The 14,738-nt window shown below is 39.1% G+C and overlaps 1 protein-coding gene across 1 annotated transcript in view; it reads left to right on the top strand.

The window, feature by feature from the left end:
- Window positions 1–585: 585 nt before the first annotated feature.
- The window catches only part of LOC124757589 (piggyBac transposable element-derived protein 4-like), a gene marked incomplete at its 5' end in the record, with an annotated part of 37,648 nt that continues 23,495 nt past the window's right edge, over window positions 586–14,738 (top strand). The window contains 2 exons of the mRNA XM_047249074.1: window positions 586–779; window positions 883–2,492. Of these exons, the coding sequence (XP_047105030.1) occupies window positions 586–779; window positions 883–2,492 (1,804 nt within the window). The remainder of the gene's footprint in view (window positions 780–882; window positions 2,493–14,738) is intronic.

Below are 14,738 nucleotides of genomic sequence, written 5' to 3'. Positions count from 1 at the left end.
TATATCATAGAAAGTTAGAAAGTCAGTCCTCTTGTACTTAAGACGGCATTGTGCGTTTTGAATTTAATTCCGATGCAATTTCTGTGTTTCATCGTCAATAAGAAGGTCCAAAGGATACAGTAAACCTGAAGTGAAGCATCGGAATCTAAAACTGGACTCACATCAGAGGTTCAAATCATAGAGAGTTAGAGTGTCACTCCTCTTGTACTTAAGTCGGTATTGTGCCTTTTGTATTAAATTCGGATGCAATATCTGTGTTTCATCGTCAATAAGAAGGTGCAATGTATACAGTAGACCTGAAGTGAAGCATCGGAATCTAAAACTGGACCCACAGGAGAGGTTCAAATCATAGAAAGTTAGATTGTCATTCCCCTTGTACTTAAGTCGCATTGTGCCTTTTGAATTTAACACTCTAAGCGCCAAGCCCGTAAAATTTACGGGCCTGGGATCGCGCGAAAATCACCAAGCCCGTAAAATTTACGGGCCGCTACATTTAATTTCATTCAAAACACTGCAACGTTATTTCTACGGGTTTGGCCAGCGCTATACGTTTTTCAGATGTTTATTAACAAAATGCGTCCATAGATGTCACGGCAGCGCTGTAATTCATGTTAAAACTTATCTTTGCGTTCTCAGTCTGTATATCATTCAGTTGTTTGTCATCATGTTTCGGCGCGGTTTATCAGACGCAGAAATTGCGGATTTGATCAATCATAGCGACACTCTGGATAATGTAGAGAGTGATTCAGACGATTCTGAATGCAATGGTGTGTTTGAAGGTACGTATTTCCGAATTTTCCACGTAATTGTGCAGTACGCACATATCTGTTGAACATGTGTAAACGATGTATGTAGTTACACATAATGTGATATTCTTTTTAGAAGACGAGATTGATGACAGTTTGTCTTCAGATGAAGACGAGAATGATGTTGAAGGTGTTGCTTCAAATCCAGCAGCTGTGCCGTATCCGAAAGACAGTGAGTGGACTGCAGTTGACACCTACCGACCTCTGCCTGTCAACACGACACCCAGGCAGATACTAGTGGATATTGATGAGTCGAGTTCTGTACTGGATTGCAGTAAAGTGTTCCTTACTGACAGTGACGTAAATGAACTCAAGAGACAGACAAATTTGTATGCATCACAGACAATACAGAAGAAAAGAAGAGGAAATAATCTGAAGCCCCATTCAGTTTTGAGTTCGTGGAAGCCAGTGACTATAAGTGAGATGAGGCGTTTCTTGGGTATTATTTTCCACATGTGTGTTTCGAAAAAGCCCAAAATTGCGGACCATTGGAGCACTAATCCTGTTCTTAGTTGTAACTTTTGTCCCCATGTCATGAGCCGTTTGCGTTTCACTCAGATACTGTCATGCTTGCATCTTGTTGACAATTCAAATCAGAAAAAACCAGGCGAAGATGGATTTCATCCACTTTACAAAGTTTTGCCATATTATAATAATTTGAAGGAGCGATGTATCCAGGCATATCGTCCCTCAGAAAAAGTGACAATTGATGAAGGAATTTGCCCATTTCGAGGTCGTGTGAGTTTCCGTGTTTACATGCAAAATAAGCCTCATAAGTATGGACTGAAAGTATATGCTGTTGCTGAAGCCAGTAGTGGCTATGTTGTAAATTTTGAAGTTTATGCTGGTAAGCATATTGTTGACAATTCTTCGTCTGCGGTTATTTTGCGATTGTTGTCTGACAGCAGCTTGCTGAACAAAGGCCACACTGTGTATTTAGATCGATTTTATTCCAGTCCAGAGCTATTTCAGCAACTGGCAGAGAAAGGCACTGGAGCTGTTGGTACTGTGAACAAATCCAGGAAAGGATTGCCTAAAGATTTAGTATCTGCTACGCTGAAAAAGGGCGAAATGTCTTTTCGGCGTAAAGATAATGTATTGGCAATGAAGTGGAAAGATAAGAGAGATGTGTATACATTGTCTACAAGGCATCAAGCAACATTTGGTACGCATACTAAGAGAAATGGGTCTGTAGTATTGAAACCACTTCAGGTACTTGATTACAACCTCAATAAAATTGGAGTGGATATTGGAGACCAACGCCTGCAGTACAATCCGTTCCAGCACAGAACTGTGAAATGGTGGCGAAAATTATATTTCCATTTGCTGCTTATGGGAGTATCAAATGCATTTTGGCTGTACAATGCAGTGCACAGGAAGAAAATTACAATAACAGACTTTATAACAGTGCTTGCAGTTCAGCTTGTTGAAGACGACACACTTGAATTCATTCCAAGAAATGAAGGAACTGTAGGTCGGCTAACAAAGAGACATTTTTTGCAGCACATACCTGCAACTACTAAGAAGTATGCTGCTCGTGTGTGTCACGTGTGCAGTTCCAGGAGCAAGAAACAGAGTGGCAAGGCTTCTCGCAAAGAGACACGATACGAATGTGAACAGTGTGGCGTTGCACTCTGCCTGGAACCTTGCTTTAAAATTTTCCACACTAAAAAACAATATGATTCTGTGTGAAATTTATATGTAATACTGTATACTATCAGAAACATGTAATGTAGTGCCACAATTTTGGTTAAAAATAAATCACAATTGTATTCCCTTATTCGTATGACTTTTTCTAAATTCTTAAAACATCTAAGTGATTTCTATAACTGTACCTTAAAGCTGTGCATTGTAAAGTAGTTTCTTTCACTCAGAATTAAAGTAGAAATGTGCAGCTTCAAGATGGTACCAAATTTGCCACAATCCAAACAGTAGATTTGATGCAGTAATTTTTTTAATATTGGTAAAATTGCCCGGTTTCTAGGGACGGGTGCATAAAATAGGCCTGGTACAGAGAGTGTTAACTCCGATGCAATTTCTTTGTTTCATCGTCAATAAGAAGGTGCAAGGTATACAGTAAACCTGAAGTGAAGCATCGGAATCTAAAACTGGACTCACATTAGAGCTTCGAATCATGGAAAGTGAGAGTGTCAGTCCTCTTTTACTTGAGTCGGTATTGTGCCTTTTGTATTAAATTCCGATGCAATTTCAGTGTCTCATCGTCAATAAGAAGGTGCAAGGGATACAGTAAACCTGAAGTGAAGCAACGGAATCTAAAACTGGACTCACAGGAGAGGTTCAAATCATAGAAAGTGAGAGTGTGAGTCCTCTTTTACTTAAGTCGGAATTGTGCCTTTTGAATGTAATTCCGATGCAATATCTGTGTGTTTTCGTCAATAAGAAGGTCAAAGGGATACAGTAAACCTGGAGTGAAGCATCGGATCTAAAACTGGACTCACAGGAAAGATTCAAATCATAGATAGTTAGAGTGTCAGTCCTCTTGTACTTAAGTCAGTAGTGTGCCTCTTGTATTAAATTCGGATGCAATTTCTGTGTTTCATCGTCAATAAGAAGGTCCAAGGGACACAGTAAACCTCAAGTGAAACATCGGAATCTAAAACTGGACTCACAGGAGAGGTTCGAATCATAGAAAGTTAGAGTGTCAGTCCACTTTTACTTAAGTCGCCATTGTGCCTTTTGTATTAAATTTCGATGCAATTTCTGTGTTTCATCGTCAATAAGAAGGTGCAAGGTATACAGTAAACCTGAAGTGAAGCATCGGAATCTAAAACTGGACTCACATCAGAGGTTCGAATCATAGAAAGTGAGAGTGTCAGTCCTCTTGTACTTAAGTCGGCATTGTGCCACTTGTATTAAATTCGGATGCAATTTCTGTGTTTCATCGTCAATAAGAAGGTCCAAGGGATACAGTTAACCTGAAGGTAAGCATCGGAACCTAAAACTGGACTCACAGGAGAGGTTCATATCATAGAAAGTTAGAATGTCAGTCCACTTGTACTTATGTCGGCATTGTGCCTTTTGTTCCAAATTCGGATGCAATTTCTGTGTTTCATCGTCAATAAGAAGGTCGAAGGGATACAGTATACCTGAAGTGAAGCATCGGAATCTAAAACTGGACTCGCAGGAAAGATTCAAATCATAGATAGTTTGAGTGTCAGTCCTCTTGTACTTAAGTCAATATTGTGCCTCTTGTATTAAATTCGGATGCAATTTCTGTGTTTCATCGTCTATAAGAAGGTCCAAGGGACACAGTAAACCTTAAGTGAAACATCGGGATCTACAACTGGACTCACAGGAGAGGTTCAAATCATAGAAAGTTAGAGTGTCAGTCCACTTTTACTTAAGTCGACATTGTGCCTTTTGTATTAAATTTCCATGCAATTTCTGTGTTTCATCGTCAATACGTAGGTGCAAGGTACACAGTAAACCTGAAGTGAAGCATCGGTATCTAAAACTGGACTCACAGGAGAGGTTCAAATCATAGAAACTGAGGGTGTCAGTCCTCTTGTACTTAAATCGGCATTGTGCCATTTGTATTAAATTCGGATGCAATTTCTGTGTTTCATCGTCAATAAGAAGGTCCAAGGGATACAGTAAACCTGAAGTGAAGCATCGGAATCTACAACTGGACTCACAGGAGAGGTTCAAATCATAGAAAGTTAGAGTGTCAGTCCACTTTTACTTAAGTCGACATTGTGCCTTTTGTATTAAATTTCGATGCAATTTCTGTGTTTCATCGTCAATACGTAGGTGCAAGGTACACAGTAAACCTGAAGTGAAGCATCGGTATCTAAAACTGGACTCACAGGAGAGGTTCAAATCATAGAAACTGAGGGTGTCAGTCCTCTTGTACTTAAATCGGCATTGTGCCATTTGTATTAAATTCGGATGCAATTTCTGTGTTTCACCGTCAATAAGAAAGTCCAAGGGATACAGTAAACCTGAAGTGATGCATCGGAATCTCAAACTGGACTCACATTAGAGGTTCAAATCATAGACAGTTAGAGTGTCATTCCTCTTGTACTTAAGTCGGTATTGTGCCTTTTGTATTATATTCGGCTGCAATATCTGTGTTTAATCGTCAATAAGAAGGTGCAATGTATACAGTAGACCTGAAGTGAAGCATCGGAATCTAAAACTGGACTCACATTAGAGGTTCAAATCATAGTAAGGTAGAGTGTCATTCCTCTTGTACTTAAGTCGCATTGTGCCTTTTGAATTTAATTCCGATGCAATTTCTTTGTTTCATCGTCAATAAGAAGGTGCAAGGTATACAGTAAACCTGAAGTGAAGCATGGGAATCTAAAACTGGACTCACATGAGAGGTTCGAATCATGGAAAGTGAGAGTGTCAGTCCTCTTTTACTTAAGTCGGCATTGTGCCTTTTGTATTAAATTCCGATGCAATTTCAGTGTCTCATCGTCAATAAGAAGGTGCAAGGTATACAGTAAACCTGAAGTGAAGCATCGAAATCTGAAACTGGACTCACAGCAGAGGTTCAAATCAAAGAAAGTGAGAGTGTCAGTCCTCTTGTACTTAAGTCGGCATTGTGCCATTTGTATTAAATTCGGATGCAATTTCTGTGTTTCATCGTCAATATGAAGGTCCAAGGGATACAGTTAACCTGAAGTGAAGCAACGGAACCTAAAACTGGACTCACAGGAGAGGTTCATATCTTAGAATGTTAGAATGTCAGTCCACTTGTACTTATGTCGGCATTGTGTATTTTGTTCTAAATTCGGTTGCAATATCTGTGTTTCATCGTCAATAAGAAAGTCCAAGGGATACAGTATACCTGAAGTGAAGCATCGGAATCTCAAACTGGACTCACAGGAAAGATTCAAATCATAGATAGTTAGAGTGTCAGTCCTCTTGTACTTAAGTCAATATTGTGTCTCTTATATTAAATTCGGATGCAATTTCTGTGTTTCATCGTCTATAAGAAGGTCCAAGGGACACAGTAAAACTTAAGTGAAACCTCGGGATCTACAACTAGACTCACAGCAGGGGTTCAAATCATAGAAAGTTAGAGTGTCACACCCCTTGTACTTGAGTCGATATTGTGCCTTTTGTATTGAATTCGGATGCAATTTCGTTGTTTTATCGTCAATAACAAGGTCCAAGGGATATAGTAAACCTGAAGTGAAGCATCGGAATCTAAAACTGGACTCACAGGAGAAGTTCAAATCATAGAAAGTTAGAAAGTCAGTCCTCTTGTACTTAAGTCGGCATTGTGCCTTTTGTATGAAATTCGGATGCAATTTCTGTGTTTCACCGTCAATAAGAAAGTCCAAGGGATACAGTAAACCTGAAGTGAAGCATCGGAATCTAAAACTGGACTCACAGGAGAGGTTCAAATCATAGAAAGGTAGAATGTCATTCCTCTTGTACTTAAGTCGCATTGTGCCTTTGAATTTAATTCCGATGCAATTTCTTTGTTTCATCGTCAATAAGAAGGTGCAAGGTATACAGTAAACCTGAAGTGAAGAATCGGAATCTAAAACTGGACTCACAGGAGAGGTTCAAATCATAGAAAGTGAGAGTGTTAGTCCTCTTGTACTTAAGTCGGTATTGTGCCTTATGTATTAAATTCGAATGCAACTTCTGTGTTTTATCGTCAGTAAGAAGGTCCGAGGGATACAGTAAACCTTAAGGGAAGCGTCGGAATCTAAAACTGGACTCACAGGAGAGGTTCAAATCATAGAAAGTGAGAGTGTTAGTCCTCTTGTACTTATGTCGGCATTGTGCCATTTGTATTAAATTCGGTTGCAATTTCTGTGTTTCATCGTCAATAAGAATGTCCAAGGGATACAGTAAACCTGAAGTGATGCATCGGAATCTAAAACTGGACTCACAGGAGAGATTAAAATCATAGAAAGTTAGAGTGTTACTCCTCTTGTACTTAAGTCGGTATTGTGCCTTTTGTATTAAATTCGGATGCAATTTCTGTGTTTCATCGTCAATAAGAAGGTCCAAGGGATACAGTAAACCTTAAGGGAAGCGTCGGAATCTAGAACTGGACTCACAGTAGAGGTTCAAATCATAGTATGTTAGAGTGTTAGTCCTCTTGTACTTAAGTCGGTATTGTGCCTTATGTATTAAATTCGAATGCAACTTCTGTGTTTTATCGTCAATAAGAAGGTCCGAGGGATACAGTAAACCTTAAGGGAAGCGTCGGAATCTAAAACTGGACTCACAGGAGAGGTTCAAATCATAGAAAGTGAGAGTGTCAGACCTCTTGTACTTAAGTCGGCATTGTGCCAATTGTATTAAATTCGGATGCAATTTCTGTGTTTCATCGTCAATAAGAAGGTCCAAGGGATACAGTAAAACTGAAGTGAAACATCGGAATCTAAATCTGGACTCACAGGAGAGGTTCAAATCATAGAAAGTTAGAGTGTCACTCCTCTTGTACTTGAGTCGGTATTGTGCATTTTGTATTGAATTCGGATGCAATTTCTGTGTTTCATCGTCAATAACAAGGTCCAAGGGATATAGTAAACCTGAAGTGAAGCATCGGAATCTAAAACTGGACTCACAGGAGAAGTTCAAATCATAGAAAGTTAGAGTGTCAGTCCTCTTGTACTTATGTAGGCATTGTGCCTTTTGTATTAAATTCGGATGCAATTTCTGTGTTTCACCGTCAATAAGAAAGTCCAAGGGATACAGTAAACCTGAAGTGAAGCATCGAAATCTAAAACTGGACTCACATGAGAGGTTCAAATCATAGAGAGTTAGAGTGTCATTCCCCTTGTACTTAAGTCGCATTGTGCCTTTTGAATTTAACTCCGATGCAATTTCTTTGTTTCATCGTCAATAAGAAGGTGCAAGGTATACAGTAAACCTGAAGTGAAGCATCGGAATCTAAAACTGGACTCACATTAGAGCTTCGAATCATGGAAAGTGAGAGTGTCAGTCCTCTTTTACTTGAGTCGGCATTGTGCCTTTTGTATTAAATTCCGATGCAATTTCAGTGTCTCATCGTCAATAAGAAGGTGCAAGGTATACAGTAAACCTGAAGTGAAGCATCGGAATCTAAAACTGGACTCACAGGAGAGGTTCAAATGAAAGAAAGTGAGAGTGTCAGTCCTCTTGTACTTAAGTCGGCATTGTGCCATTTGTATTAAATTCGGACGCAATTTCTGTGTTTCATCGTCAATAAGAAGGTCCAAGGGATACAGTAAACCTGAAGTGAAGCAACAGATTCTAAAACTGGACTCACAGGAGAGGTTCAAATCATAGAAAGTGAGAGTGTCAGTCCTCTTTTACTTAAGTCGGAATTGTGCCTTTTTAATTTAATTCCGATGCAATTTCTGTGTGTCATCGTCAATAAGAAGGTGCAAGGTATACAGTAAACCTGAAGTGAAGCATCGGAATCTAAAACTGGACTCACAGGAGAGGTTCAAATGAAAGAAAGTGAGAGGGTCAGTCCTCTTTTACTTAAGTCAGCATTGTGCCTTTTGTATTAAATTCCGATGCAATTTCTGTGTTTCATCGTCAATACGAACGTGCAAGTTATACAGTAAACCTGAAGTGAAGCATCGGAATCTAAAACTGGACTCACATCACAGGTTCAAATCATAGAAAGTGAGAGTGTCAGTCCTCTTGTACTTAAGTCGGCATTCTGCCATTTGTATTAAATTCGGATGCAATTTCTGTGTTTCATCGTCAATAAGAAGGTCCAAGGGATACAGTTAACCTGAAGGGAAGCATCGGAACCTAAAACTGGACTCACAGGAGAGGTTCATATCATAGAAAGTTAGAATGTCATCCACTTGTACTTATGTCGGCATTGTGCCTTTTGTTCCAAATTAGGATGCAATTTCTGTGTTTCATCGTCAATAAGAAGGAAGAAGGGATACAGTATACCTGAAGTGAAGCATCGGAATCTAAAACTGGACTCGCAGGAAAGATTCAAATTATAGATAGTTAGAGTGTCAGTCCTCTTGTACTTAAGTCAATATTGTGCCTCTTGTATTAAATTCGGATGCAATTTCTGTGTTTCATCGTCTATAAGAAGGTCCAAGGGACACAGTAAACCTTAAGTGAAACATCGGGATCTACAACTGGACTCACAGGAGAGATTCAAATCATAGAAAGTTAGAGTGTCAGTCCACTTTTACTTAAGTCGACATTGTGTCTTTTGTATTAAATTTCGATGCAATTTCTGTGTTTCATCGTCAATAAGTAGGTGCAAGGTACACAGTAAACCTGAAGTGAAGCATCGGAATCTAAAACTGGACTCACAGGAGAGGTTCAAATCATAGAAACTGAGGGTGTCAGTCCTCTTGTACTTAAGTCGGCATTGTGCCATTTGTACTAAATTCGGATGCAATTTCTGTGTTTCATCGTCAATAAGAAAGTCCAAGGGATACAGTTAACCTGAAGGGAAGCATCGGAACCTAAAACTGGACTCACAGGAGAGGTTCATATCATAGAAAGTTAGAATGTCATCCACTTGTACTTATGTCGGCATTGTGCCTTTTGTTCCAAATTAGGATGCAATTTCTGTGTTTCATCGTCAATAAGAAGGTCCAAGGGATACAGTAAACCTGAAGTGAAGCATCGGAATCTAAAACTGGACTCACAGGAGAAGTTCAAATCATAGAAAGTTAGAGTGTCAGTCCTCTTGTACTTAAGTCGGCATTGTGCCTTTTGTATTAAATTCGGATGCAATTTCTGTGTTTCACCGTCAATAAGAAAGTCCAAGGGATACAGTAAACCTGAAGTGAAGCATCGGAATCTAAAACTGGACTCACATTAGAGGTTCAAATCATAGAAAGTTGGAGTGTCACTCCTCTTGTACTTGAGTCGATATTGTGCCTTTTGTATTGAATTCGATTGCAATTTCGTTGTTTCATCGTCAATAACAAGGTCCAAGGGATATAGTAAACCTGAAGTGAAGCATCGGAATCTAAAACTGGACTCACAGGAGAAGTTCAAATCATAGAAAGTTAGAGTGTGAGTCCTCTTGTACTTAAGTCGGCATTGTGCCTTTTTTGTATGAAATTCGGATGCAATTTCTGTGATTCACCGTCAATAAGAAAGTCCAAGGGATAGAGTAAACCTGAAGTGAAGCATCGGAATCTAAAACTCGACTCACAGGAGAGGTTCAAATCATAGAAAGGTAGAATGTCATTCCTCTTGTACTTAAGTCGCATTGTGAATTTGAATTTAATTCCGATGCAATTTCTTTGTTTCATCGTCAATAAGAAGGTGCAAGGTATACAGTAAACCTGAAGTGAAGCATCGGAATCTAAAACTGGACTCACAGGAGAGGTTCAAATCATAGAAAGTTATAGTGTCACTCCTCTTGTATCTAAGTCGGTATTGTGCCTTTTGTATTAAATTCAAATGCAACTTCTGTGTTTTATCGTCAATAAGAATGTCCAAGGGATACAGTAAACCTGAAGTGATGCATCGGAATCTAAAACTGGACTCACAGGAGAGATTAAAATCATAGAAAGTTAGAGTGTTACTCCTCTTGTACTTTAGTCGGTATTGTGCCTTTTGTATTAAATTCGGATGCAATTTCTGTGTTTTATCGTCAATAAGAAGGTGCAAGGTATACAGTAAACCTGAAGTGAAGCATCGGAATCTAAAACTGGACTCACAAGAGAGGTTCAAATCATAGAAAGTGAGAGTGTTAGTCCTCTTGTACTTAAGTCGGTATTGTGCCTTTTGTATTAAAATCGGATGCAATTTCTGTGTTTTATCGTCCATAAGAAGGTCCAAGGGATACAGTAAACCTTAAGGGAAGCGTCGGAATCTAAAACTGGACTCACAGGAGAGGGTCAAATCATAGAAAGTGAGAGTGTCAGTCCTCTTGTACTTAAGTCGGCATTGTGCCATTTGTATTAAATTCGGACGCAATTTCTGTGTTTCATCGTCAATAAGAAGGTCCAAGGGATACAGTAAACCTGAAGTGAAGCAACAGATTCTAAAACTGGACTCACAGGAGAGGTTCAAATCATAGAAAGTGAGAGTGTCAGTCCTCTTTTACTTAAGTCGGAATTGTGCCTTTTTAATTTAATTCCGATGCAATTTCTGTGTGTCATCGTCAATAAGAAGGTGCAAGGTATACAGTAAACCTGAAGTGAAGCATCGGAATCTAAAACTGGACTCACAGGAGAGGTTCAAATGAAAGAAAGTGAGAGTGTCAGTCCTCTTTTACTTAAGTCAGCATTGTGCCTTTTGTATTAAATTCCGATGCAATTTCTGTGTTTCATCGTCAATACGAACGTGCAAGTTATACAGTAAACCTGAAGTGAAGCATCGGAATCTAAAACTGGACTCACATCACAGGTTCAAATCATAGAAAGTGAGAGTGTCAGTCCTCTTGTACTTAAGTCGGCATTCTGCCATTTGTATTAAATTCGGATGCAATTTCTGTGTTTCATCGTCAATAAGAAGGTCCAAGGGATACAGTTAACCTGAAGGGAAGCATCGGAACCTAAAACTGGACTCACAGGAGAGGTTCATATCATAGAAAGTTAGAATGTCATCCACTTGTACTTATGTCGGCATTGTGCCTTTTGTTCCAAATTAGGATGCAATTTCTGTGTTTCATCGTCAATAAGAAGGAAGAAGGGATACAGTATACCTGAAGTGAAGCATCGGAATCTAAAACTGGACTCGCAGGAAAGATTCAAATTATAGATAGTTAGAGTGTCAGTCCTCTTGTACTTAAGTCAATATTGTGCCTCTTGTATTAAATTCGGATGCAATTTCTGTGTTTCATCGTCTATAAGAAGGTCCAAGGGACACAGTAAACCTTAAGTGAAACATCGGGATCTACAACTGGACTCACAGGAGAGATTCAAATCATAGAAAGTTAGAGTGTCAGTCCACTTTTACTTAAGTCGACATTGTGCCTTTTGTATTAAATTTCGATGCAATTTCTGTGTTTCATCGTCAATAAGTAGGTGCAAGGTACACAGTAAACCTGAAGTGAAGCATCGGAATCTAAAACTGGACTCACAGGAGAGGTTCAAATTATAGAAACTGAGGGTGTCAGTCCTCTTGTACTTAAGTCGGCATTGTGCCATTTGTACTAAATTCGGATGCAATTTCTGTGTTTCATCGTCAATAAGAAGGTCCAAGGGATACAGTTAACCTGAAGGGAAGCATCGGAACCTAAAACTGGACTCACAGGAGAGGTTCATATCATAAAAAGTTAGAATGTCATCCACTTGTACTTATGTCGGCATTGTGCCTTTTGTTCCAAATTAGGATGCAATTTCTGTGTTTCATCGTCAATAAGAAGGTCCAAGGGATACAGTAAACCTGAAGTGAAGCATCGGAATCTAAAACTGGACTCACAGGAGAAGTTCAAATCATAGAAAGTTAGAGTGTCAGTCCTCTTGTACTTAAGTCGGCATTGTGCCTTTTGTATTAAATTCGGATGCAATTTCTGTGTTTCACCGTCAATAAGAAAGTCCAAGGGATACAGTAAACCTGAAGTGAAGCATCGGAATCTAAAACTGGACTCACATTAGAGGTTCAAATCATAGAAAGTTGGAGTGTCACTCCTCTTGTACTTGAGTCGATATTGTGCCTTTTGTATTGAATTCGATTGCAATTTCGTTGTTTCATCGTCAATAACAAGGTCCAAGGGATATAGTAAACCTGAAGTGAAGCATCGGAATCTAAAACTGGACTCACAGGAGAAGTTCAAATCATAGAAAGTTAGAGTGTGAGTCCTCTTGTACTTAAGTCGGCATTGTGCCTTTTTTGTATGAAATTCGGATGCAATTTCTGTGATTCACCGTCAATAAGAAAGTCCAAGGGATAGAGTAAACCTGAAGTGAAGCATCGGAATCTAAAGCTCGACTCACAGGAGAGGTTCAAATCATAGAAAGGTAGAATGTCATTCCTCTTGTACTTAAGTCGCATTGTGAATTTGAATTTAATTCCGATGCAATTTCTTTGTTTCATCGTCAATAAGAAGGTGCAAGGTATACAGTAAACCTGAAGTGAAGCATCGGAATCTAAAACTGGACTCACAGGAGAGGTTCAAATCATAGAAAGTTATAGTGTCACTCCTCTTGTATCTAAGTCGGTATTGTGCCTTTTGTATTAAATTCAAATGCAACTTCTGTGTTTTATCGTCAATAAGAATGTCCAAGGGATACAGTAAACCTGAAGTGATGCATCGGAATCTAAAACTGGACTCACAGGAGAGATTAAAATCATAGAAAGTTAGAGTGTTACTCCTCTTGTACTTTAGTCGGTATTGTGCCTTTTGTATTAAATTCGGATGCAATTTCTGTGTTTTATCGTCAATAAGAAGGTGCAAGGTATACAGTAAACCTGAAGTGAAGCATCGGAATCTAAAACTGGACTCACAAGAGAGGTTCAAATCATAGAAAGTGAGAGTGTTAGTCCTCTTGTACTTAAGTCGGTATTGTGCCTTTTGTATTACAATCGGATGCAATTTCTGTGTTTTATCGTCCATAAGAAGGTCCAAGGGGTACAGTAAACCTTAAGGGAAGCGTCGGAATCTAAAACTGGACTCACAGGAGAGGGTCAAATCATAGAAAGTGAGAGTGTTAGTCCTCTTGTACTTAAGTCGGCATTGTGCCATTTGTATTAAATTCGGTTGCAATTTCTGTGTTTCATCGTCAATAAGAATGTCCAAGGGATACAGTAAACCTGAAGTGATGCATCGGAATCTAAAACTGGACTCACAGGAGAGATTAAAATCATAGAAAGTTAGAGTGTCAGTCCACTTTTACTTAAGTCGACATTGTGCATTTTGTATTAAATTTCGATGTAATTTCTGTGTTTCATCGTCAATAAGAAGGTGCAAGGTACACAGTAAACCTGAAGTGAAGCATCGGAATCTAAAACTGGTCTCACAGGAGAGTTTCATATCATAGAAACTGAGAGTGTCAGACCTCTTGTACTTAAGTCGGCATTGTGCCAATTGTATTAAATTCGGATGCAATTTCTGTGTTTCATCGTCAATAAGAAGGTCCAAGGGATACAGTAAAACTGAAGTGAAACATCGGAATCTAAATCTGGACTCACAGGAGAGGTTCAAATCATAGATAGTTAGAGTGTCACTCCTCTTGTACTTGAGTCGGTATTGTGCCTTTTGTATTGAATTCGGATGCAATTTCTGTGTTTCATCGTCAATAACAAGGTCCAAGGGATATAGTAAACCTGAAGTGAAGCATCGGAATCTAAAACTGGACTCACAGGAGAAGTTCAAAGCATAGAAAGTTAGAGTGTCAGTCCTCTTGTACTTATGTAGGCACTGTGCCTTTTGTATTAAATTCGGATGCAATTTCTGTGTTTCACCGTCAATAAGAAATCCAAGGGATACAGTTAACCTGAAGTGAAGCATCAAAATCTAAAACTGGACTCACATGAGAGGTTCAAATCATAGAGAGTTAGAGTGTCACTCCTCTTGTACTTAAGTCGGTATTGTGCCTTTTGTATTAAATTCGGATGCAATATCTGTGTTTCATCGTCAATAAGAAGGTGCAATGTATACAGTAGACCTGAAGTGAAGCATCGGAATCTAAAACTGGACTCACAGGAGAGGTTCAAATCATAGAAAGTTAGAGTGTCATTCCCGTTATACTTAAGTCGCATTGTGCCTTTTGAATTTAACTCCGATGCAATTTCTTTGTTTCATCGTCAATAAGAAGGTGCAAGGTATACAGTAAACCTGAAGTGAAGCATCGGAATCTAAAACTGGACTCACATTAGAGCTTCGAATCATGGAAAGTGAGAGTGTCAGTCCTCTTTTACTTGAGTCGGTATTGTGCCTTTTGTATTAAATTCCGATGCAATTTCAGTGTCTCATCGTCAATAAGAAGGTGCAAGGTATACAGTAAACCTGAAGTGAAGCATCGGAATCTAAAACTGGACTCACAGGTGAGGTTCAAATGAAAGAAAGTG

This window comes from Schistocerca piceifrons, unplaced genomic scaffold (genome assembly GCF_021461385.2).
Source record: "Schistocerca piceifrons isolate TAMUIC-IGC-003096 unplaced genomic scaffold, iqSchPice1.1 HiC_scaffold_565, whole genome shotgun sequence".
In the NCBI taxonomy this organism is placed as follows: Eukaryota; Metazoa; Arthropoda; class Insecta; order Orthoptera; family Acrididae; genus Schistocerca; species Schistocerca piceifrons.
This window is presented reverse-complemented; position numbering and strand designations above follow the sequence as displayed.